The following is a 24,784-nucleotide window of genomic DNA, read 5'->3' on the forward strand; positions in this document are numbered from 1 at the left end:
CCGCAGCCACCCAAGGAGCATCTCCCCTTCTAACCAACTTCCTCTTCCCAGTCTTAAAAGTATTAAATTGTATGCCAAAATTCAGGGTCTGCACTTAAAAAAACAGCTCTGCAAGCTGTTTAGCTTATCTGGGAATTACTTAGAACTTGAAATAAAAGAGCCTGAAATGGAAGCCCTGAAAAATTCATCCAGTACCACCCAGGTAACTTTTGAAAAGTTGGGATCAGAAGAAACCCCCAGGGAAGGAAATATTATATAGTGCCTGTCTGTGAGAGCCTACTTGTGTAGGCCTACTTGTGTCTACTGTGAGAGCTAGGCAGCCAGTGTCTGAAGCACTGCAGTTTTGCAGAGGCTTTGACTTGGGTTGCAAAAATTCCCAGATTTGGTCCAAGTCCAACATCTCTGCTTTCCAGACACCTTATGCAGCCAGGCCCACCTTCTCATCCCTCTCCCTATCCCTTCCCTCTGCCCACTCCACAACCCAGCTCATTTTTTGTCTTTTGCCCCCACTAGCCTAAACCCCAGCTGCAGCCCCTGCCTCCTGGGGTGGATTTTTCCAATCCCCTTCAGCACCCCTGTCCCTGACAGACAGCTTCCTCCTTGTGACTGTGGTAGCACCCTGGGGAACACTCACCAGAGCACAGGGAAAACAGGCACCCTTTTCCCCCTTTAGGCACAAGCATGGCATGGGCTCTAGCCTGTCATAGCCACTAAACCAAGGCACTTCCTTTGTAGCTGCCACACGATTCAGCCCTGTTTTCAAGGAGGAAAGTGGCTTCTCAGAGCCCCTGAAAAATCCACCCCATCCCCTTCTATTGTTTTAAGTCAGTAGGAATGTTTTGAGATTAAAAATGTCAGAAATTTGGATCTCTCCTTTGTTTTGTTAAAAGCCAACTAACATTAACCTTTGTTTAGTTAATGCCAGGCTATGTTTTGTTAATAACTCCAGCCAGCCTCCAAGCCTTAGGAGAGGGCTTTTTATCTCCATACATGTCAGACTGGTGATAGTACATGGGTCTCTTTTACTTACTGAGACTAGCAGAATGTTGCTGTGTATCAGGGATGCCATTCCATGGATAATCTTTTTCTCACCTCTCTGCAGTAGCTTACTAATTTAGAAGCACAAATCAGAGACAGCTGATAAGTTTGTAGACACAGAGATGTCCTGCCTCCCATTCAGTTTTCCTCATCACCCTGCAAACCACTGACAGCTTCAGAATTGGGAGTTTTGAAAACAACTCTTCTCATTTTAAAATATGTATACATTTCAGTTTCCTCTACATAACATCAGCAGTTACAGAAACAGCTGCTTTTGATTTTGTAGTGATTTTTCCCCCAGCATGCTCATCCCTGTGACTGGCTTTTGTTTTCACTCTCACAACATAATGCAAAGACCTGCACTTTTTGTCCTTCCTGCCATTTCTATCCTTCTCACAGCTCCTCTTTCTCTACAGTTTCAATGCTGTGCTTCACACAGGCTCTGCTCCATGGACTTTCTTAAGGCTAATATTCTATATTTTTATTTTAAAAGTATTTTTTCCCAACCAACACCACATCCTGATGCCCTGACTCCACTGAAATTTGCTCATTCTTGATTTTATGGGTTGATGAAAAGCTGCTAAAATGAGAGGATAATTTTCTATCATCAGTCAGCATCAACATGAGAGTACTGAGGCCGAAATGTGTGTATTTTACATGACAGTATCTTGTTCTTTAAAAAAAGAAAGAAAAAGGAAAGGCTGGAGATACTCAAGGGTTTTAGTGGCTTCACTTGAGTTATGACAGGAGTTTCACTAATGCCCTGAAAGTCCTGTAGAGATTTGCTACTCTCAGACCAATATCTCAGTTGCACACAAGAAACACATTCCCTCTCAACTTCAAATGAGGGTGCCTGGACAAAGATGATGATGCCTGTGTGCCAGGACATAAGAAGAAAGCCTTCTGTGGTGTTATTTATTGTAGCAACAGGCTTCAGCAACAGTTGAGACTCCATGGTGATAATGAATAACCAAGCTCTCAAGGAAGAGACTAGGGCATTCCTACTCCCTGGACTTGCAGTAAGAAACAGGTGGTCACAGTTTTACCATGGGCAGCAGGGTGGCTGTCACACAGCTGTCTTCTGAGGATCTACAGAACAACCAGGAAGCCAAAAGCCAGGTAGTGACTTCTTCCAAACCAATTTTATACAGAAAGTTTGTCAGGAGATGTGTTAGCATGCAAGTGTACACATGCATACAAAGAAATGGTTTTGCTGATGTTAACAATAGCTCTGTACAGGAGCTCCTTAAGAGAAGGGCTTCATTCTGCTTAATACAAGCCTTATGCTAGAGGGGAAGCAGTCTCACCATTAGGCCACGTGTGTGACCTGATCTACAGCACCTGAAAAGTGGCTTTTCACAGTCTGTCTCAAGTGCCTCTACTTCAACGAGGCACATATCTCCCATGCCAGTGATAAATAAAAACACTGCAGCAAGGTGGGTTTTGCTTCAAAAAGTTATTGTGAGGTAGGGAGCTTGTATAAATGAAAATATTATAGGATACATGCACACAGCTACCCTGGGAAATTTGCAGTTTTCTTGGCTCAAGCCCAAACATACAGAGAAGAGAAAAAAAAATCATCTAAGTTCTAATCATTAATTCTTCGGATGTTCAGAGCTATTGTTTAGAAGATGCACACTTTAACAAGCACTATTTTAAAATGTTGTTTCAAATTTCTAACCAATGGTCCACATACAACAAGAACATGAAGTGCTGAAACAATACTCCAATATGGTCAACTAGATTATGGACACACTTGGGCTTCAGGTCCTTGCTTCCTTTCCAAAATGCTCCGAGAGATATTTCCTCACCATGAACACACTTGTGACAGAACACAGATAAAACATCAGAAACACGTCTGTCTGCCACTCAGAACCTGGCAATTTTGTGGAACCATTCTAGATGCCACCTTAAATGTTTAGAAGCCCAAGGATCTTCTCATTTGTTCCCTCATTTTCTTGCGGACTAAAAATTATGGCAGTGCTGGAACAGAGGCTGTCCCCTCACAGGACAGGACTGCTTGGCCAACAGGCACTTCAAAGGATGGGGCCAAACTTGAAGATGAGACCATTAAGGGAGACTCCCCTGAAGAGTTGCCAGGAAGATCTGCATCTTAGAAAAGCAGCAATGCACAAAACACAGGTAAATGTTAATTGAAGTTCATACCAGCTCCACCAATGGAAATTTAAAAGCAAATAATCTTGAGATTCTAATGCTACAGCCGATTTCTATACCAAGAAATATATTCAGGTTGCAACATGGCGAGGACTGAGCTCTCAGCACGTAGTAGCAGATTTTCACAGCTGATTGTTAAGTTCTGCTGCTTGACTCAACCCTCACTACCAGAGCAGGCAGGCAGCAGGATAGATCCTTCTCTTGGCAGATGCCCAGAATGGACCAAGAGAACAAACTCAGCCTTGTCCCCAGAGGTAGCTCTCTAACTGGTATTACAGTGCACTGGGAGAGCACGATGCCCACATGAGGGGTGTCAGTCTGCTGTTACCAGGAGTCAGTTTTCACAACAAAATGGTCAGTGCAATGCCCCTGATTAGCAGCACCAGGTAGAGACAGTGAGTGAATACCACCTTCTTCCTGAGGCTCACGATTTAAAGTTGCAGAGCCAGTTACCATATACAGAAAACGAAATACTTCAGGAAGAGTCATGATGATAAGCAAAGGTCTGCTAAGAATTTTTAACTTTGAACTACAAGTGAACACTTAACCCAAACTTCTCTATAATCTTGCAATGCCATTCTTGTAAGAGTTGCTAATGGAAATGCAGCACCATCTTTTGTGCATTTAAACCCCCTAATTGGGTAGTTTGACTCTTGTGTTTTTCAAGTACCATGAACAGCTTACATCTCACAAACACACTAAATGGAAAATTCAAAGTGGCTCTTTACCCTTTGTAACAAACAAGGATTGTAATAAAATATTTCAAATTGAACACAAAAGAACTAATTACTGGTGTTTGCTATTCATTACAGAGGACTTAGATCCCAATGCCACAGAATGACACGATTAAAGGATTTCATTCCAGATTGAACAAAATTATTTGCTTGCTTTGAAATAGTGTTTCATTTAATTGCAATTCCTTTTCCTCCCACTTGCTAAAAGGTAACTTCACAGGAAATTTCTAAACAGAAAGGTTAGGAAATCATGCTTCAAGCTTGTTTCAAGATTAAAAAACAAGCAAACCATACCATGACATTTCAAATACATTTTTCTCCTGAATGAATAGATTAGTAAGCCAAATAAAAATTCACATCACTTGTCAACATTGCCCAGTCATCATGCTTTTATTTTTTTCCAAGATATTTTGCTATATACTGGCTTCTGGCATTTATGTGTACTGACTGACAGCTGAACCCCAGTGCTTTGTGGGTGACTGGTGCAGTTATTTTAGGAGAGGTATGAAGTTGGTTTCTACAAGGTGGTAGATGCTCTGTATTTTTTGTTTTGCAACTAAAAAATAAGCCAATGCTGTCAGACTTACTCTACTTATAAAAGACTGGCAGATATCGGATATCTGATTTTGATTTGGTCCAAGCATTCTTTGTAAAAAAGCTCTAACTTCTGCCAATAGAGGCTGGGCAGATGGTAGAACTGTCAGCTGAGGGTTGGAAAACCTGATGGACCTTGGCAATAAAGTTGTTCGCTGTTTATTCATGTCTAATATGTGTAAACTAAACAGCCACCCAGAAGGGTTATCTGAAGAATGCTTTTTATTCTTAACTGCCATTTAAAAATACGTAGTTGTGTGTGGAATGCTAATGATCCAGCTCAAACGTAGCAATGCTATTACAACAAATACCATGGCCCAGGAAAGCACGTGAAAGTTCAGGTTCATTTAACAGAACAGTGATCTTCACAAGATAGCCCATTAGCAGGCTTTTACTATACAATCTCAGCATAGTTTTCTCTGACCAGACCCCAGAACCCTTAAAAACTTCAATTATTAAGGGTTCCCTATGGACTCTCTTTGGAAACATATTAAAAAATCGGCCTCACAGGCCTTCAGCACAAGCTTCCTTCATGACTTGCTGTATGTACCTCTCTGGGGGTTACTGGCTACAGTGAGAAACTGAATTAGGTGCCATCACCATTTTACAAGCCACTAAAATGATTACTGCAAAGTTTAAGCAGTGAAGAGAACCTCAAGCAGGCTGCCTCGACTGGACATTCTCAGTATGTAACCTCCCAAATAAAACCTCTGGCATGAAGAGACAATGAAGTTTTGTTTGAATCTTACGCGTTCTACAAGTCTTAAGTTTTAATGGTTTCATCTTCTGAAGATGCACTGCTCACCAGCGAGGTCACCAGTAAATCATGGCCCTTAGAGGACACAGAGAAGAAAAACCCATCACACATTCTTGAGGAGCTGAGGATGCAGGGAATAATCAAGAGCCAAAGTACCACTGGCAGGAGCAGCTTATGAAAACAAGGTTAAGAGTCATTATATGAGACAGTGCCCCTGCTACAGCTCAGCCCCTGACGTGGGCACACTGAGATTCCGTTTCTGCACTCAGAAAACATCCAGGCATATGTCCTCTAAGAATTTAGAGACAAGTTGTAAACAACTTGTGTTATGGGAATGTCAATACAACAGAAGCTGGCAGCAGTTTTCAGCTGTTTGCAGCTTCCAGGATTGTTTCAATGGGGACAAAGGAGACAGTGAGAGTACTAAGAACTTGCTCTCCAAAAAACTCACTGGAAGCTACATGCCACAAACTTCTTTCTTTAGAAAGCCACAGAACTAGAAGAAATACTGCTGTCAGGGATTATATTTACACTTATATTAAGACCTCAGAAATCCTAAATATTTAAACTTCTGAGAAATCTACAATTTACATTTTATCTCAGACTAAGAAACCATTACAAAATGGATTTTAACAAAATTATAGAACTAGTATTTGAATAAGAGGCTAGTATCACATCTTCCCCTTCATAAGCAGGTGGATATCTGTTCATTTTTCTCCCCTGTATTAAAGAGGTGCCTGGTATTAAATTACACAGTCTTTTATTGACAGAAACTCAATCTGTGCTATTTCTCTTAGAGAATTTCTATCCTCCCAACAGGAAGAAGGCATTTTTGTGCGTGTGTGTCTTAAAATCTGTACAGCTTTTAAAAGTGAACCTTGTACTTTTCACTAACAAAACCAACTTTTCCAAGTGATACTTTACTTTTGAGCTGGGGCCACTGCTGCACAGCCTGGAAGGTGTCTGTCACTGGACGCTCTCTGTTAGCAGCAACAGAAAATTTAGCCTGTGCTACCTCCTGTAAGGAGAACTTACTCCATTAGGACCCAGATTACCTGTGCAGATTACCTTTGAATACAGGAACTAAACGCACTGAATACTGATGCAGTAGAAAAAGCTCATTACCCAAACATATTCCAAATTATAACATGCAGCTCTAGATTTTGAGTATTAACACACAGTTAAAAATCACACCTGAAATTTTTCAAATTGGCCAGGAATAGACATGAATGGCTTTATGCTGCATTCTAGTCCAGCACTAGGTTAAATGAGGAATTGAGCTCCAAGGCCTCACCACTGTGAAACACTGGTACAAGCAAATTTGAGATTATTTTCACAATAATATTAGAGATACTCTTATAAGAGCTTTCATAGTTCTGCAACCCTTAAGCCTGAGCAGCATTACCTCTCTTCTCAGGATTTCCTGGCATTGCCAACACTGTGAAACAACTACACTGAAAACCTTCAGCCTTTTGAACATCCCTCACTTTATTCTGAACAGAGGAATTTCAAGCAGCACAGGTTAAGATACCTGGTTATACCTGGTTTTAAGTGTCACAGCTCCAAAGGAGCAGTACTTTTGAGTCTATCGGGCACCTTTTCTGCAAGTCTACCTTTAAAGGCACTCCTGCATGGGAGAGCTAAAAGGTAAGCAAAAGGACCAAAAGCTGGAGCTTCAAACCAAGCAGTCTATGGGAATCTGATCCACTTGCTATGCGTTAGCATTTCCCAGGGACATATGCAGATTATTGACATTTCCATTACTGTTGGCTTTCAATGTGGGTTCCTTGAAGCATTGAGAATACTTGATCTCCCAAAACTGTTTAATTCAAAGCTAAGTTCTATTCTCAGCTTATATAGAAACAGAACAATCTGGAAAGCAACCTGCTTACTGAGTACTCTGTTTAGTTTGGACATATTGGGAAGAATTTTCCATTCCATTCATCTCTGCCTATGCAGTCCAGAGTTTATCTTGGGTAAGGAATGACATAGTTGTACATTCTCACTTTGAGCCTGTGTCATTGGTAAGAAGAGTTTCTTTCTTGGTTTTTTGTTTTTTTTTTAAAAAGTATTTTTGTTTTCTTTTTATGATTGAACCTTGCTTTGTTCACATTTCTTGTGTGTCATTTGCATTCAAAACGTCTCCTTTATTGGTTTTCCTCCAACTGAATCATGCTCCACCTTCCTTTCACTAAATGAGTCACCCTCGATACTATTTGCAGCAGTTAACACTTCTGGCAGTGAAGCCTGACTTCTAGGGTTATTTATGGCAATAAAAGTCTGGGGAACAGATAACTTGGGAAACTTGCAACAGGATAGTGATGATTTCAACTGTAGGTCCTTGTTTTGGGTTTAACGCTGTTAAAATTGCTTATCATAAAGAAAATGGTTGAATTCAGCCTCTTGGCTGATTAAATAATCATGTCTTTCCAGGAATAAGTGCTACCTTCATCAGCAGAATTCTGGGATTGGGCTGCTTATTTGTAAGGTTGCAGGGGCCAGCAGTATCATGATTACTAAATTCTAAAAGAAACATTCCTAAATTCAGCAGTAATAAAGTAACTTCTCTAAATCCTTAAGGCCTCATTACTAAATCTTCATATATGCTGGGTGTGCAGCAACATTGCAAGCTTCACATCACTCAACAGAAAATGGGAATTCTCACTGCAGACAGCATTCACCCATGAGTGAGCACCGGGGTGATTAGCACATCATTATTTCTAGGCTTCCACTGGTATCAGAGTCCATCACATCCACAAATGAAAAAAAGCTGAAGGCAAGCAGCAGTGTCACCCCAGCATCAAAGTATACTCTGCAGAAAGCTTTTAATATCTCAACAGAGAGATGCCCTGGAAAAGACACTGAAGAAACCACCAGCTAGGCTGGAAAAAAATCAGTTTGGAAACATGGCAGTGGGAGATTTTACACCAAAGGACATGAAGACTTCTGCTGAAGTCAAGACACAGGTCATCTAATTCTGCTGTGCATTTTTTCCAGTACTTGCTTTATCACAAAGCCCCCTACTTTCTACAAATCAATCTAATGCAGACAGTTTATGTACAACCTACAACCAAAACACGATTAATGGCAGTGCAGTGGGTCCTATATTGATCTCATATGTCAGAAGTCATGTTTATTCTTACTGAAATTCTGTGAAAATATTCTAAAAACTCATAGGAGAGGAAATTCAGGAACAGGTTTGTTTTGGTGTGTCGCCTTCCCTTCCCCCCAGCAAAAGACAAATCTTCCCCAGACACCAGAATAGGTTGACTAAATTCAGTGCTAAATAGAGTATCATTCTGATCACATTTGGGTAGAAAGATAGTAAAAATTGCTGCATATATTTGACATAGTGCTGTACCCACCTTGTGGGGCATGACAATGTCACATCTCACAAAGTGAGCACAGCTCCCCACAGGTAGGGGCCAAACAAAATATCACATCCCACAGAGCAGCAATGAGTAGGGTTCCCCAGAGTGGGGGCCAACCCAGGGAGGTTTGGACTGGACCCTCTTGCTTTCTAAACTCCCTCAGAGAAGAGCCTATGTATGGCTGGGTCCAATCCTTCTCCTCCTCTAATTAATCTCTTTTCACAACCCATTCAGCGAGATTAAGTTTGCCAATTCTCTGCGTGGTACTCAGGAGTAAGGTTATTACCCAGATGTTTGTATAAAAACGCAACTTTAGCTAAAGGTAAGATTATAAAGTATGTCAGATTACAAATGGCAGAATTATAAATTATGGTACTTTCAAAGCAATGGATTACAATTTGGCAAAACTTAAGGAAGTTGTCAAAACAACAGGTTACAACTAACAGAACTTAACAAAGCAACAGATAGTAAAACTGTGGGTAACTATTGCTACCCTTATCTCAGCACATAAGGGTAAAACAGAGACACAGAAAGAGAGAGATAGAGAGAAAGGTAAAGAAGAGATAGGAAAGATATTGCCACCCTTGGATCCAGCAATGATCATGGTAGGAATTTGTGGTCCTTGGATGGTGGGCGCGCATCCAGCATTGAGTGTGCCTCTTTTATACCGCCCAATCCCACCTTTTCAGGAGGAGCTTTGGATTATCTTGCAAAGCCAGGGGTTCACTTGGACCCCTCCAGATGGGATAACAAAGCAATAACCCTTATTTCTGCACATGTGCCCTCCCCAGTGTCTTTACCTGGGGCACACATAAGATGTCACTCTGCCTCTCCAGGGTGCAGCTTGCCTGCCCCTGTCTCTTCTGGAATAAGGACAGTGCCCTGCCTGTCAGGGTGGCATCAGACAGAGCTCCCCTTGCCAGGACGGTGTTCAGCTTATCAGGGTGGCCACTAAAGGGGGGGGCTGCTCCTGTGAGAATAGGGCCCTGTTTATTAGGGTGATTCCCCAAATGGGGGTCTCTCCTTGAGAGAACAGAGTCCAGGTGGCTATCAAATGAGGCCTCCACTTGAGCACAGTGTCCACTCTGTCAGGGAGGCTGTTCTGAAACAAATACTCTTTTCGGGATTCTACACATGTCTACTTCCATTCCTCATTACAAAGCATTGCTGGTTTTGTTGTTTTGTTCTAGGTTAAGGAAAAGGAACTGAACAAAATGCCACAACACAGCACGTTTTTTCCAGCAACTGCCCGTCAAGCTACAGATAAACAGTCTGAAAAGGACTGTCCAACTTTTGAAAGAGGATGAGGAAGCCCTCACTTGTAGATTGTGAGCCAGGAGTACTGCTGAAGGAAATAACTGCAGTAGAAGCCACAATTATACTGATAATGATCATCAAATCTGATAACCTACACCTGCACCAATGCAAGCATCCATGCTGGATCTAAGCTGTCTTGCAAAAATGAAGAATTCCACTCCTCCCTATAGCTGTCCTTTTTTGGGGCATAAGTAAGTAATTTGTCATGGGGCACATCCAAATCTTTCTGTTATCTACCTCACCTGAGAAAATGGTATCTAATTTTAATTTTTTACAACCTAATTGTAACAAAAAAATTGAGGAGAACTACGAAGAGGCAAATTAGTAATCAGTCAATCACCAAATACACACACATTACCCTGGTTCTTTATTATTATACTATTAAAATTTAGCTCCCTTCTTGGGCATTTCTAGGAAAAGATTCTCTTTCCCTAAGGAGCAGGAAACTAGAGGTTAGAAAAGCATTATATACACAAGGGAAGGCACAACATGAGGAGTGTGCAGGGAGAAAGCTGTGACCAGAAGAAATTTAGGGTGGTGGAACATGGTGGGATGCTAAACTTAAGAAAAAAAAAAAAAAAAAGACTTCTAACTTACTGTGCAAGAGCAACTGGTCAAAAGTTAAGAGCTTTAGACATTAAGGTGACAATAAGAACATTTATTTGACAAGCATAGAGCATAAAAGGAAAGGACAGAACAAGTACTGAAACTACAACAAAGAACACAATGGGCTGAGATACAAAGCACAGGTTATTCACATGGAAGGAGATAACTGTTCCTGTTGCAGAGAACTGTATTTGGTCAGACTTCTGACTCTGGAATCCCCCATGCCCTACCTCCAATGAGCACGTAACATTTACTACAGACAGCTCTTCCAAAAGCAGTAAGAAAAGTAACTGTATCATTCACACTCTCCTCGCTATCAGCTCTGCCACCCCCCTCTAGAAGGTCCATCTCTAAACATATCTCTTCCAGCCTCCATTTGGGCCACAGGTTCTACCCCCCTCTCTCCTCCATCAGTCCCACACAATGCTCACCTCTGCTCCAACCACGACTTTTTATTTTCTTACCTTCAGCTACAGGTGACACATTCCTCCTTTCAAATCAGAAATTCAGCTACAGCACAGGACCCTTCTTTTCTGAAATCACAGGCCAGATACTGCAGAACAGACAAAAAGATAGTCCCTGTTTTTTGCAGTCACATGTAGCTGCCCCTATGGTTCTCAGTAAGAAAAAAGCTTTCCTATTCTCTCTTCTCTCACCAGATTTGTACTAAATCACTAGGGGGAGGAGCAAGAGCTCACCTGGTTTCCTGCACAGCTGGGATCCCACCTGAGCTGAGAGTAATGCAGACCATCAAAAAGAGCCTATTCTTTCAGCCCAGCCCAAGGTCTGGCCAAATTAGCAGTTTTCACAGGAAACCAAACCAATACTGAAGGAAGCCAGAAAATCACCCTGTGGTGTCTGGAAAAAGAGGAAAACCAATTTAGGAGATAGAGAAATATAGATCAGCTGGTTCAAAATTACCCAGCCACCTGACAACTAGGAGAAGTAAGAAATTTGAGGGTACATCCTCACTACAGAGTTAAGTAAACTCTGTCTTAGCTATTACAGCTAAGGCTGCCTGGACAGGCTTGGAATAAAACCTGCTGTGTGTATGCACATACAGACTGTTCCACCAAGTCTAATTTGCTTCCCCTTCAGTGAAGTTACACAAATCCTAATAGTGTCCCAGTGCCTTTCCAGATCTTCAGAAGGACAAACAATGGTCTGTCCCCAAGAAATGCCATTTCTTCCACTATTTCCTGGGTAAGGATGTTAGCTCCTTACAGCACAAAGGCCTATAGGCCCTTACAACACAGAGAGAGAAGCACAGTACCCAGAAAGGTGCCTTTTTGCAATAGGACCACTCATGGGCTCCTGCCTGGCTCATCTGTGTATGGGACACGATTGACAGTCTCTCAAATCAAGTATAAAGCAAAGACACCCTGGAAAAAAGCAACAAGAGAGCTTTTGCAAGTGTCATTACTAACAGCAATCGCTTTAGAAAAACTTCATAGAATCAAAGAATTGAAACAAAGCTGTGTAGTCCAACTGGTGGGCAGATAAGAGATGCTGTCTAACTTGTCAGCTTTACTTGGGGATTGCACAGACCTGTTCCAGAAGTGAAACACTCAGTTCTTTCACCTGAGCACATCCAAGAGTTAAGCCTAGAGCAGGTAACATTTCCATGTCCACCTCAAGGGACAGGGTGGGTATTAAAGGTAGGTAGCCTGGTGTATGCTTTGTCAAGGGCTTGTGTTGCCTGGGTGACCCAGTTAGACTGTCAGGAGTAACATTCTGAGTTTATCTATGGCACTAGTTAGAAGAGGCTGAACACTGTGTACAAGCGCTGGAAGACAATCTCAGAAAAAATGGATGGATTTCTCCTCACCCAATGTTCAAAACAACTTTAATTATTGCCTCTGTTAGGAGGACCTGCTGAAACCCACGATTTCCTACTTTTTGGCACAGTAAGTTTATGACTCTTTTCCTTCAACAGAAGATATAAACTTAGATGGGCACACAGTTTAAATCTTTTCTGAATTTGGAAGTAATTTACAAATAAGGATCAATTCTCTCTTCTCAAGCAATAGAACAAGAGGGAATGGACTCAAGTTGTGCCAGTGAGGTTTAGAGTAAATATTAGAAGAAACTTCTTCACTGAAAGGGCAATTAAACACTGGAATAGGCTACACAAGGATGTGCCCTGGAAGTGTTTAGAAGATATATAGATGTGGTGCTACAAACACAGTTTAATTACAGGACTTGGTAGCATTAGTTGGACTCAATGATCTTAAAGGTCTTTTCCTTTAAATTTTTCAGGTCTTTTCCCCCAAAAATCTTGCAGTTCTGTGAATAGAAGCACAGGGCAGGCACAAAAGCATTTTTCATGCATCACTGGCCAAGAGGCACAATGGAGCAAGCTTTGGAAGGCTTGTCATCACTATGTGTCCGGAAAATATCCCACTGTACCACACACACCTCTTCCCTGTTTCCCTCTTCTTCCCCTTCTTCTTTGTGTGTAGTCGATACTGATCCTCATTCTTCACATTCTCAGTCTTCAGGAAACAGGGATTGCTTGGTCTGTATTCCTGCTGCTGCTGTCTGCAGCTCTGTCACTTGCCTTTGCCACCCTGCAAGGGATCTTTTTTTCAACCCAAGCTGAAGTAGGCAACAGCCTGATCCCGGTTCCACACGTGACTTGTGTTAATGCTGATGAGTATCTGCTCTGAAACAGATTCAGAGTAATAAATTCAGATATACTAAAAAAACCTGTTTCCACTAGTAAACTTTATGTTACGTGTCCTTGGAAGTGTTTTTGGAGCTGAAAACCCACTGGCATTTCAGGCAAACGACAGTTTAATAGTTATTCAAGTCATCGTGAGCACAGGGAACAGAATTCCCAAAATGGAATCTCAGTGAATGTCAGCTTGGGTTGTTCCCTTCCCTAGGAGGCAGGCATCCATTTCAAAAGGGACTAGATCGGACGGGACTGGACCGGCACCTACATCTTCTTCCGAGCCTACCCAAGACTCCGGCCGGCGCAGAGATGGATCAGCCCGTGGCTGCCCGGAGCAGAATGGGAGCCCTGGAGGGGATGGGGCGGCCCCTTCCCTCGCCACCCCCACCAGGGGTCACTCTGCCCCGCGGAACGCCCGGGCAGGCACCGCTCCCCGCCCCCTCCTTTGGTTTTGGTCCTTCCCTCCTTCCACAGGAGCACAAAGCTCCGGTAGGAGAGGTTAGGTGTTTATTTCTGTCCGATTTTTTTTTCCCCCCAAGAGGTTTTGAACAGGAAGTGAGAATATACTGCACACACGATATTTATGCTGCCCTCCCTTTCAGTCACAGTTTCCTAAGATACTTAGCTAAAAGAAAGATGTGAATAACTATTTCTTCACCCTGTCACTAGGAAGAAGAACAAGGGGAACGAATAGAGATCCAAGAATACAGAACAAGGGGAAAAAATAGAGTTCCAAGAATACAGAAAGACGAGTTAAAGGGAAAGAAAATTATGCATATACTATCAGTTTGCCTCTTTTCATACCACAAAGACAGCTCTGCCATGTGAAGCAGCAACAGGCAGCAACAGCCACCTCCTCCCTACCAGCTTTTCCCTATATGAAACACGTCTACTGAAGGACAACATTCCATGTGATGGAGAGATGAAGAGTTCAAAGGAAGGGTAAAAAAAAAATCAATGGATCAGGGCCAGGTTTTGCTCTGATGGGGGTTTGCATCTGTTAGAAGGAAAAGCAACAGGGTAGATCTTGTACTGGTGCAAGTGGGCAGGGGCAGATACGTTTGCCTGAGGCTGACACTAATGATTGTCCCTTGAACTCATCCTGGGGCAGGTAAGGTGCTGCTGGAGCTCCCTGTGTGACATGGCCAGAGTTGCTCCTTCACTAGACTGTTTTTCTTCCTCCCTCACATGTGATTTTCCTCATTCTGTTAGTCTGTTCCTCTGATGTTCTTCTTTCTGACACCATTCGCCTTCTCTCCAGCATGCAGGGAGTCACCACCCTGTCCCTGCTGCACAGCAGTTCTCTATGCACTGCAGGAGACTGTGCCATTTAAAACATTGGTCCTTCCTGCTGCACCACCAAAATTTTCTCATATCAAGGTGGCATGTGAACATCTGAGACAAGCAGCTTTTTCACAAAAAGCAAGACATAGCTGATCACTATGCTCTGTATCTCCAAGAGGAAACGACATACACACCTGGACCAAGATGAGCACTCACAAATAAGGCCCTAATAGTCGATAGACAGGAGTAGCTGGCAGGGACTCAGATGTCTCCAGTTTTGAGGTATTTGAACTCAACATCTAAATAGTTGTACCTTGCCTAAATCTCTGTTTGAAACACGGCCTGTAGTGCTGAGCCAGTGTGCTGCAGCAATTCTCAGGAGCTCACTCTTGTGAAGCTGCATTGTCTCCCAATTTGCTCTGTGCACACTTTTGATATTATCAAGAATGAAGAAAATAAATTCAGTCCTTAGAACTTTATTTAAGCGTTGCTCTAGCTGCCTGTCTGTGTCAGTGTACCTCAGACGAAACCAAATTACTAAATGGTGGGGGTACAATTGTACTACACTGCAATGCTTTGGCATAAATTCAGGAACCTTAATGCCAGGAAGGGCCAGTAAATAATGTCATCTGACCACATGTATATACAGAAAATTGAACTACTGAGTGTAGTACTGAGGGGGAGGAGGATAGTATCAGGCTTGCCTGTGACAAGCTGTGGGATGACACACAGCATTAACTCTGAGACACTCTGGTTACACTGGAGAACACTTGAAGTCTCACGGGGATAAGCCAGGAGCTCCTGCAAACATAGGAGCCAAGAGGGAAACACCAGCAAAACACCTCAAAGGAATTAAGGGATGTTCCTCTAAGAAGGTTACATGGACAGCAGCCAGCTGAAGTGCCTCTACACCCACCCACACAGGATGGGCAACAAACAGGAGGCATTGGAAGCCACTGTGCTACTAGAAAGCTACAACCTAATATGTTGCAAGACGAACCTCTTCTATGGGTGCGGCGCTCCAAGGTCCAACCAGGTGTCCCAGTAGAATCTCACAAATGGTGCTCTGACCAACCTGGATCAGGGCTACTGCTCCAAAGGTGGCTAAACCAGCCACCTGGCTTCCCAGGTGTGAGCCTTTTATTGGCCCCCTAATCCTGCTCATGCGCAGTAGGGGCCTGCCCTAATTAGGCACAGGTGGGCTTCACACGAGGTCAAGCCCACTACCTGGCAATTAGTGCCACCTGGTTGCCTCATGTCACTACACTAGTAGCCATTACTGAAACCTGGTGAGGTGAATCTCATGACTGGAGTGTGGCTATCAATGGCTACAGGTTGTTGGCAGAGGGGTTGCCCTCTCCATCAAGAAATTGATTGTGAAAAGCTGTCTCTGAAGAATAGCCAGAGACACCAAGGTCAGGGAGGAAGAAGGGGCAGAAGTTTTGTTATTATAAACAATAATATTAGAAGGGTTGGACCAGATGATGCTTGAGGACCCTTCCGACCTGACATTCTATGATTCTATGATGCTAAATGGCAGAGCAGAGGTTTCCCTGCAGCCTGTGGTGAGATGGCAGCTGTGTTCTGCAGCCCATGGACAATCATCGTGGAATAGCCCAGGCAGGACCATGGTGGAGCACATGTGGACTTGCAGCCATGGAGGATCCCTTGCCAGGAGAGGTTACTGTGCCCGGAGCAGGGCATAACTGCACTGGAGCAGTTTGTGCCTGAGGAACTGCGCCTCATGGGACTCATGTCAGAAGGATTTGTGAAGGTCTCTCTCCCATTGGAGGTACCCCATACTGGAGCAGGGGAAGACTGTGAGGATTTTTCACCCTGAAGGGGAAGGAGTGGCAGAAAACAGTGTGATGAACTGACCTCAATTCCCCTCAACCCCATTTCCCATCTCCCTGCATCGCTTGGGGGGAGGAAGTAGCAAAATCAGGAGCAAAGTAATTTGGGCCCAGGGAGAAGGGAGGGGTGGGGGTAAAGCTTTTAGGATTTGTTTTTTCTCTTTGTCCTGCTCTGATTTGATTGGTGATAAACTAAATTGATCTTTTTCCCCAAGTTGAGTCTGCTTTGCCTATGACCATAGTTGGTGAGTCAACCTTCCCTTGTTCTTGTCTCAACCCATGAGTTTTTAGTTGGATTTTGTCCCCCCCATTGCACACTGGTGAAAGGAGTCAGTGAGTGAGTGGATGCTTGGTTCCTTATTGTTGGCTGGGCCTAAACCATGACACATAGACAGTAGGATTGAGTTTACCCTCAGTAAATTTGCAGATGACACCAAGGTGAGAAGTGCAGTTGACATCCCTGAGGGACAGGATGCCATCCAGAGAGACAGAGGGACCTAAATGAGCTGAAGAAGTAGCCCATGTGAACATCATGAAGTTTAACAATGCCAAGTACGAGGTCCTGCACCTGGGTGAAGGTAATCCCCAATATTGATAAAGGATGGAGGATGAAGGGATTGAGGTCAGAAGGATTTGGCATACTGGTGAATGAAAAGCTTGACATGAGCCAGTAATGTGTGCTTGTAGCTCAGAATGAATCAGTATCCTGAGCTTCATCAAAAGAAGTGTGGCCAGCAGGTTGAGGGAGGTGATTCTGCCCTTCTACTCCATGCTGGTGAGACCCCCTCTGTGCCCAGCTCTGGAGTCCTCAACATAGGACAGACATCGATCTGTTGGAGCAGGTCCAGAGGACAGCTGCAAAAATTATGAGAGGGCTGGAGTATCTCTCCTATGAATACAGGCTGAGAGAGTTGGGGTCGTTCAACCTGGAGAAGAGAAGGTTCTGGATAGACATTATAGTGGCCTTTCAATATATAAAGGGAGCTTATAAGGAATATGGTGACAAACTTTTTAGGAAGGCATGTCACAACAGGACAAGGGGTAATGGTTTTAAACTAAAACAGGGTAGATTTAGACTAGGTACAAGGAAGAAATTTTGTACAGTAAAGGTGGTGACACACTGGAACAAGCTGCCCAGAGAGGTGGAAGATGCCCCATCCCTGAAAAAATTCAAGGTCAGGTTGGCCAGGGCTCTAAGCAATCTGATCTTGTTGATGTCCCTGCTCACTGCAGCTGGGGGTTGATCAAGATGACCTTTAAAGGTTTCTTCCAAAGCAAACTTTTCTATGATACTATGGTTCTATACTAAGGGTTACAGAGGGTTCTTAAATGAAAAAACTCAATCAGGGGCCTTCAGCCTCCCTTTGGCTTTCTATGTTGGATTTACATTTCAAAACAACTTGGCTGTTTTTCAAATGCTGTCAGAAGTGCTGGTTTTCTTTGAGGAGCCAATAAGTTCTTATTTCAGGCAGCACATCAAGAGAAACCATCATTTCTTTTCCCAGCACAGAATCAGCAAGTACTGAAAAGAAGCTTCAGTGATTGTATAAGCAGCTACTGAAGAAATCACAGTTGGCAGAAGACTCCCAGGTCTTCATGTGCAAGGAAAAGTTCGGGGGCAGAGGGAAAAGGGAGAGGGCAGAATTAATGAGGCTGGATATCAGGATGCTTTAGAATAGAAAAGTCTCTGCATGCAACCCCCCCCCATAATGGGAATAACAAAAATATTTCCCTCCTCCTTTTGAAAAAAAAAAAAAAAAAAAAAAACCACACCAAAAACCAACGAACAAACAAGAAGCAACAAATAAAACAAAGACACAGCTTTTACAAAGGGAAACCATTACCAATCACACAGCAGAAACTCAATTTAGCACAGTGAATTCCCTCTCTTTTCCTGTCGTCTTGCAGATTAGGAAAGCACAGGACAGAGAGATCTCTTTGGGGATATTAACAGAGCTCTCCTGCCAAGATATGGAGATATTGTACATAAGCTCTTGTCACAGCCTCTCCTTAACTTAAAGTACCCAGCTCTGGAGATGTGTTTCCAGCTGACAGACACTATCTCAGGGAGGGTGAGGACAGAGCAGAGTTAGAAGTTCCTACCAGGGTGTGTGACCCCTGCATGCCCTCACTCACAGCTACCTCTTCAACCCTTCTGCCTGGGATTTTATTTTGTGGAGTAATTAATTCTGAACAGAAAACCTGACTGATACATAAACAGCAGAATAGACTTGACCTCTACCTGCACTTTATTACCCCACTGATACTCTCTTTTCTATTGCTCCTTATGGCTTGTTGTGTTTAACAGGCCAGCTCTCTTATTTTTAATATTTAAATATCTCTGGCAGGTGATAGATCCATTCTCCCTCTTTGCTAGTTTTAGCATGAGAAGTGTTTTGTTTTGTAGGAGAGAAAAGGAGGAGTAAGAAAATTAATACAGTAAATGTGAACAATCTCAGAAAAAGGTTTATAAAGACAGCACGGGGAAAATTTTTTCTCCTCCACATGAGGGTATTTAGTGTGCTGTGGCAATACATAATGCCTGGCTGCTATTGTATTCTGATATGACTGCTTCCAGTATTTTGAGCCTGTTCATATTGTGGAAGATACTAAAGCCAGAGAGTGATGTGGAAGTTGATGAGCATTGGCAATGGCATCTCTGAGAGCTGCTTAGACTCGAGTCATACCTAAAAATCAAATGAGTGAGTGCTGCAGAATAGCAAACTGTAGAAAGTCCAGCTAGACACAGAAAACTTCATCCTGCAGTTGTACTCTCACCTAGCTATGAGAGTCTTTACCTTTCCTTTTTCACTCCCCGGATGCCTAGAGTTAGAAACATGAGCTGTTATAGTTGGAGTTAGAGAGCCAAAGCTCTGAGGCTAAGACTACATCAAAAATCTCAGTAGCACTGTGTTACACTGTGACTTCCTGTACAGAGGGAAATTAGACAACCCCCCCCCCCTGGGTCAAGTGGTATGGAATGCCAGCATCCAATCATTTAAATGGTCCTTTATCCTGAGTCCTTTCTGAATTGTGCCTGGGAGCTGCTGGGCTAAGTGCTAGCTCACCAATTTAACAGCCAGAGGCTGTTCTGACCACTGAACTTAAGATGATTTATTTTATGTTCAGACACCTTCCTTGACACTGCTTCAATTACTAGAGTGGACACAGCCTGTCTGAGATGATGTTTTCCTTACCTTTCTGACTAGTGCAATATTCCATCCTCTATATTGTGTGCCTTTGAGTACACTGCCAAAATACTTAATTATCCCATAATTTGATACTTACCTGGTAGAAATGAGCTATTTTAGATAATAAACAGTCCTATAAATACAAAAATTCATTTGAGGGGACCCAGCTTGCTTGACACAAATACTGGGTTTTATCACAATGGCTTTAGTGATTGTACTTCTCATACTTTACATTCTTGTTTTTCCCATAAGAGCTCCTAATAAACTGCAAAGGCAGTTTAGCTCTTCTTTGGGAACACATGCTCACTACAGCAAGCTGACAGGCAAAGAAAAGAGAGGACAGTAAAAGAGAAGACTTTCAAATGTATGAACTAGCTAGGAAGCCAGAAGACCACAAATGTGAACCAAATAAGCTGCTCCTTGTCGTATCCATGCCTCTCCCAGGATATCAGCGCTCAGAGGAAAGACTTCCTATAGGATACTGAACACAAGCACTAGATGGAGCAGCGGGCAAACTTCTGGACTCTTTCCCTGCTTATATTGAATCCATGAAGTTACCAGATATCCCACTTGGAATCTGAGCTGTCAGGCTAACCCCAGGTCAGTACTTTGTAAAGACGCAAGCGAGCCTTGCCTAGGGCTGGAGCATCAGGGTATGTTACATGACATTTTGGATTCAGTACAATTAATGCTGATGTATAACTGATGGCCACATTCTTAGACCTTTGTACATATTTCTTTGCCTACTAATTTTAATCAATATATACAGATTTTCACTAAGCATCTATCATTTCACAGTATCCCACTAGTGATTAGGCTGCTGAGTGCCTTAATCAACATAAAACTAGAGAAGACCTTTCTATGTGACTATCAGTGGTGCACTGTACCTTATCTGCCTTACAGAAATACCACAGCTTTGTCAACGCTTGCAGTCCACAAAGACTCTGGGCTTCCTTGTTGTTTGAAGATTTCCAGTGTAAAGCTTCCCTGATTTTAGAATACTGGAAATGTGTATTGAGGGGAAAAAGTTTTCTTAAGGTATCTGTTTTGGCTGTCAGGCATTTCCCCAACTGGAGAGAAAGTTATCTTGTTGGAGGGGGAAGAGCATGCTGTTAGAAAACAGCCTTGTGATTCTTAAGGCAACTTGGAGGGGAAGGGTGTTCCTGACCTATATATAGCTTTTAAGCATTTGGGAATGCCACTGTGAACTTCAGCATTCTGCAAAGAACAAAAAATAGAAAAGGAGAGAGGGTATTTCCACCTCTTCCCTTGACAAAAACAATCTTTGTAATGTCAGCCAACAGCTACTGCTAAACTTATCACTCCACTCTTCCCTGCTCTCCCACCGAAGTTCCCTGTTCTGGCTTCTGAAACTCACACCCTCTGGAGCTGATTGAATAATGGACTTTCAGGCTCTGTGTCAAACAAGTGGGAAAAAAAATGATGTGGATTGAATATAGAATTATTCAATATATGCTCAAACCCTACATTTTAACCTTCATTGTAAAAATGAGAATCACTTTTAAAATGAAAAGTTAAAAGTTTCAAAAATTACACCTGTTCTAGGGCCTTACCCTTCCTTGGTTTCCCCACTCTGGATTATTTAATCAAGATGTACTGCAGTTTGCTAATGTCACGGCAAATGGCTTCAGTTTTCCAGAAACTGCAGATGTCCCTCAACAGATTATTAAGAAAATAACAGTAGATTGCAAAATGTTTGCTTGAGAGTTATTTCAAGAATTATTTGTGTCAGCAGGTAGTCATAAACATTTATACTAACATCTGTATCACCAGAAAATTGATGTCAACTCCAAATTCTTTTCTTAATTTTTTATCCCTTCTTTTTCTAACATGATTCTTAAATTCATCCAATGATTTGCTCAGAATCCATCCGTCTGACTTTATGCCTAGAAGGAATAAAAAAAAAAGTTTAATTTACCCACGAAAAAACGTTAGTTAGCTGAATTCAAGCATCATCAGGCTAACGGTTGTTTTCTACCTGCAAAACCAATTTATTTTACGTTTTAAGACCCACTGCATAATCATGCTACATTTCTCAATAGCCCCAGCAGCATCTCTCAAGAAAGGCATCAGTGACTTTGGCTGCAAGGAAGAATCATTCCCAGCCCTCACAACATGAATTAGTGCTTCTTTCACATCATTCCCCTTCTTGCTCACCCTCAGCCACTGGTAACAAGAACTGATGCTCAGGCACCAAATAGTGGTCAAATAGCTCATTCTCACCTCCTCCATCACAAGTACCATAGGCAGTCACTGAGGAGAATGGATTCCTGGGCCCAGGATATTGCCTTCTTTATCTGTGCCTGAAGCTGGTTCTGATTTCAAGGTGTGATGGCAGTACATACTAACCTGTGGCAGCAGATAGATTTTCAAAGTATATGCAAGATGTCTGTGTTGAAATCTGGTTCAGAGAAAGCTTGAAAATATGCAAAGGAATGCTAACACCCCACCTTAAATCTTACTCCAAAGAAATGCAAAAAGGCACTGTTAGCCTTTGGTGTTGGAAGGAGATTCCATGCAAGAGTGGTTACCTCAAGTTACACACATCTGAATGACAGTGTTGAGCAAGGAAAAGAACACCACTGCCACATAATGGGGAAAAGTAATTTGTAGATGCTGTTGAATCACAGGTTCAGTTTTGTAATATCACTGAGACTGCTCTAAAGAAGAGAGGAGTATAGGATGTTAGCAAAGAAAAGCTTTAATTTTGCTACTTTATTAATAATGATTTGTATAATACCTTGTTAATAACAATTTGCACTAGCATAAAAGCTTTCATTAAAAAGTCTCTCTACAGGGATTCTGTGGAGGAAACTGCACTAGTTTTGAGAACATGCACAATAAATATTGTACCACTTTCACATGATTTTCTGTTGGCTACCAAGGAGACAAATCCTATTTACATGATACACAGCCTCTGCAAAATTGCAGATCCAGATGTAAACAGGACTATGCTAACACAGTGACTATATACATCACACTCTGTGTTTGCTTAACACATGTATGCTACTTTAGTATGCCCCTAATTCAAATGACACTCGCTCTGAATTATAAGGTACTTCAACTAAAGATTTTTTCTATGGAGATCAAGATTAACATTTCTTGAACTTGAAAGCCATGCACTTATTTAACAGTGTGTTATTTCACTTAATGGAATAATCAAAAGTAGAAGCAAAACCAGACTACCTGCACTTTTCTTCATCCTGTGTAGCATTGTCATTGAAGTGATGCTGTGGCAAGGAGAATTGCTCAAGTGCATCACCAAGCTCTGAAACAAGCTATGCCATTATATGAAAGTGTTCATGAAGCCCCAGTCACTGTTAAATTATTGAATGTGAATTGCTTGAAAATGCAGTTTCCAACAATGCCTGTGCAAGGGACTGGAATTTTGTTCACTACTAGATGCCTCAAGCAATAATAAAACCAAAGCATTAAACCTCCATGCAACAGCAGATAAAAGAGAGCCATGACAATATAGTTTTACTGAAAATAAAATTAAGGATAATCTGTACTAAAAGCTTGGATTCAGAAAGAAGAATAATATCCTAAAATAAGAACCTATGGATTCATCTTCTGGTAGCAAGAAATGTCTCTTTTTTCCCCATGTTTTCACTATGGTCATCTACTCAGTAGAGTCAAAATTATTTGGCTCACTGCTGTGAGCCCTGTTTTGTTATTGTCAGGAGACAACACTCCTTTTCTGCCAAGGGGCTGGGATGTATGCAAAGGAGGAAGATTTGAGCTTTGCCCTTTCCCCCTCCTTTCCCTTTCCTTTTCCTCTTCCTTCTCTCTCTGTCTCTTTCCTTCCCCCTTCTTCCCTTTTATTCACTGTGCTTTGCTTTGGGACAGCAAACCAGCTATTTTATTATTGTGGTAGTGCCAGAAGACTGAAGGTCTCAATTTATACCTAGCAACTTGTATACTCTGCTTTTCATATTAGCCATTTTTCATATGATTATTGAACTTTATTTTCTCACTGGTAGGGTATATCTTTTATTTAAGTAGAGAAGCATAGGTATTGCTGTTCTGCCTAGATAGCTCTTGGGAACTTTCTTTAACATCTAAAGCCTCTTTCTGGCAAGCAATTTGTTCTCTTACAACAGGCTGGGAATTGTGATAGATCCCATTTTGTCTTTTGAAAAACAACTAAATTCTGTGACTTAACTTGTCTTCTCTTACCATCTAAGGAATATTGGCAGGCTGCAACCATTTTCCTCTGTTAGGCCTTGAAATGATTCTTCATGCTTTTGTCACATAATTAAAATTAGATTATTGCAACTCCCTGCTGGCTGGTCTTAGAGCTTTGTAAATACTCCAGCTGGCCCATAGGTTCACAGTGAAAGGGATGCTCTAAGCATATTTTTTCTTTGTCCTCTCTTCTCTCATCTGTGTTGAAATCAACTGCACTTGCTAACTGCCAGCAGAATGTATTTGGTTATTGCTTTCTAAGGGCAGTGAACATAATGTTAGAGACATTATGTGCCAAAGTGTCTCTCAGGCTTTGCTTGAAAGAGTCTGGATGCAAGAGCTTTCAATCTATTTTCTCTTTGTTGGTGAGGTCTCTTTTTGCTGAAAAAGAGAAGGGAAAGCAGAAGAGGGGGAGGGGATGGAGGAGCACAGACTGTCCTAACAGTTGAAATGGAAAATGCATACAGCTACATGATTTTAAAATCAGGGACTGAGTTTCATGGACCAGTATGTAAATGCCATGGACATTATACAGTTGCTTCTTCTATGACAAAATGACTCCCTTCTACCCCAAAAGATGAAAGCCATTTTGAAATAACAGCATCTCCCCACCACAACTAGGCTTTCTGAGTTTGGTAGGCTGCTTTCCCAGCTGATTTCTTTTTATGTCACATTTGCTTATGGACCATTACTCCCACACTTACATCCAGCCAGTTCCATCTTATAAATCTTGTATGTAACATTGCAACTGTGTGAGATTTGCTTGATGAGCTTGTAGAGATTATTGTATTAAAGTTCTCAAGGGTCTGAATGGCTAATTGTTAATGAGAGAGAACAATGCAGGGCTAATGGCATTTTTAAAGTAACTAATACTAATGGCATAGTTTGTGTTTGGATGTGATTACTCATCTTGCTGCCACATGTACCAGTCCTCCAGTATACTGTAGAATAGGAATGTTCCATTAATTGTCCTTCACT

At 42.1% G+C, this 24,784-nt stretch overlaps 1 protein-coding gene and 1 long non-coding RNA gene across 2 annotated transcripts in view; one reads left to right on the forward strand and one right to left on the reverse strand.

Annotated features, from left to right (window-relative positions):
- LOC139792693 (uncharacterized) overlaps positions 1 to 11,147 on the reverse strand; it is a 30,353-nt gene extending 19,206 nt beyond the window's left edge. The window contains exon 1 of the long non-coding RNA XR_011724357.1: positions 11,057 to 11,147. This is a non-coding gene — a long non-coding RNA (uncharacterized lncRNA). The remainder of the gene's footprint in view (positions 1 to 11,056) is intronic.
- STMND1 (stathmin domain containing 1) lies at positions 2,086 to 9,976 on the forward strand. Its single transcript, XM_071738685.1, is given in 6 exon segments — positions 2,086 to 2,157; positions 2,961 to 3,180; positions 5,334 to 5,466; positions 5,468 to 5,483; positions 8,139 to 8,264; positions 9,860 to 9,976. Coding segments are annotated over 6 exon segments (684 nt in total).
- Positions 11,148 to 24,784: the final 13,637 nt, after the last annotated feature.

Source organism: Heliangelus exortis, chromosome 2, assembly GCF_036169615.1.
Source record: "Heliangelus exortis chromosome 2, bHelExo1.hap1, whole genome shotgun sequence".
In the NCBI taxonomy this organism is placed as follows: domain Eukaryota; kingdom Metazoa; phylum Chordata; class Aves; order Apodiformes; family Trochilidae; genus Heliangelus; species Heliangelus exortis.